The following is a 756-nucleotide window of genomic DNA, read 5'->3' on the forward strand; positions in this document are numbered from 1 at the left end:
GCCCAGTGTGTCCACCGCAGTCACTGTCAACCCCGATTGCGATGGGAATGGAACCACAAGCCGCCTCCACAACCCTGTTGTCCACTCCTGCTAGTGCTACACTGCCACCGTCGACCCATGCGCCGCCGCCTGGACTAAGGAAGCGGTTGATAATTTACATTTAATTAATAATATTATAGAAGACATGCGGTTGCACAGGTTAATGACTAGTTTTATAAATGCGTATACACTGAATGAGTAGGTTTTGATCTCTCCTGCCTTGATTTTGCATCCAATGTTTTACCTTAGGGTTTTGAAGGTTTATAAAAATGCGAATTTTACAAGAAGGACTAAGCACAAAAGTGGCATAAACACACATCTAAGAAATAAAATAAATATGCATCGGTTGAATTCCTATGTCATATTAATATAAATTAATTGCAAAGGCATGTGCATATAAAACCATAATGACTAGATTAAAAGTTAATGGGCTTTTAGAGTTTCATACCTCTAGTTCTTCTCGTTCCTCTCTATGTCTCAACAGGCCTTCTCCGTATTTTTTCCATAGCCTATCCATCCATGATTCCTGTGTTACACAAAATTTACACGGTTAGGTCATTGTGGAAAGTAAACTAAGAAACAATAAACATCTACATCCCAGGGCATGACTATGGGCGCTCCTTCTCATTTACTAAATCGACATAGTACAAATGTGCAATCAATGGCAAGTCCGTCGAGGCCGTCAGACGCATCTCTCGCACACGGCCAATCCGGTCG

At 41.4% G+C, this 756-nt stretch overlaps 1 protein-coding gene across 9 annotated transcripts in view; it reads right to left on the reverse strand.

Annotated features, from left to right (window-relative positions):
* The window catches only part of LOC123183050 (putative disease resistance protein RGA1), a 25963-nt gene that overhangs the window by 15849 nt on the left and 9358 nt on the right, over positions 1–756 (reverse strand). For 5 of the 9 annotated variants that reach the window (XM_044595779.1, XM_044595774.1, XM_044595772.1 and 2 more), the window contains one exon: positions 488–565. The exons of the other annotated variants lie outside the window; for them this stretch is intronic. In XM_044595779.1, the coding sequence (XP_044451714.1) occupies positions 488–565 (78 nt within the window). The remainder of the gene's footprint in view (positions 1–487; positions 566–756) is intronic. 9 annotated transcript variants of the gene reach the window in all.

This window comes from Triticum aestivum, chromosome 1D (genome assembly GCF_018294505.1).
Source record: "Triticum aestivum cultivar Chinese Spring chromosome 1D, IWGSC CS RefSeq v2.1, whole genome shotgun sequence".
Lineage (NCBI taxonomy): Eukaryota > Viridiplantae > Streptophyta > Magnoliopsida > Poales > Poaceae > Triticum > Triticum aestivum.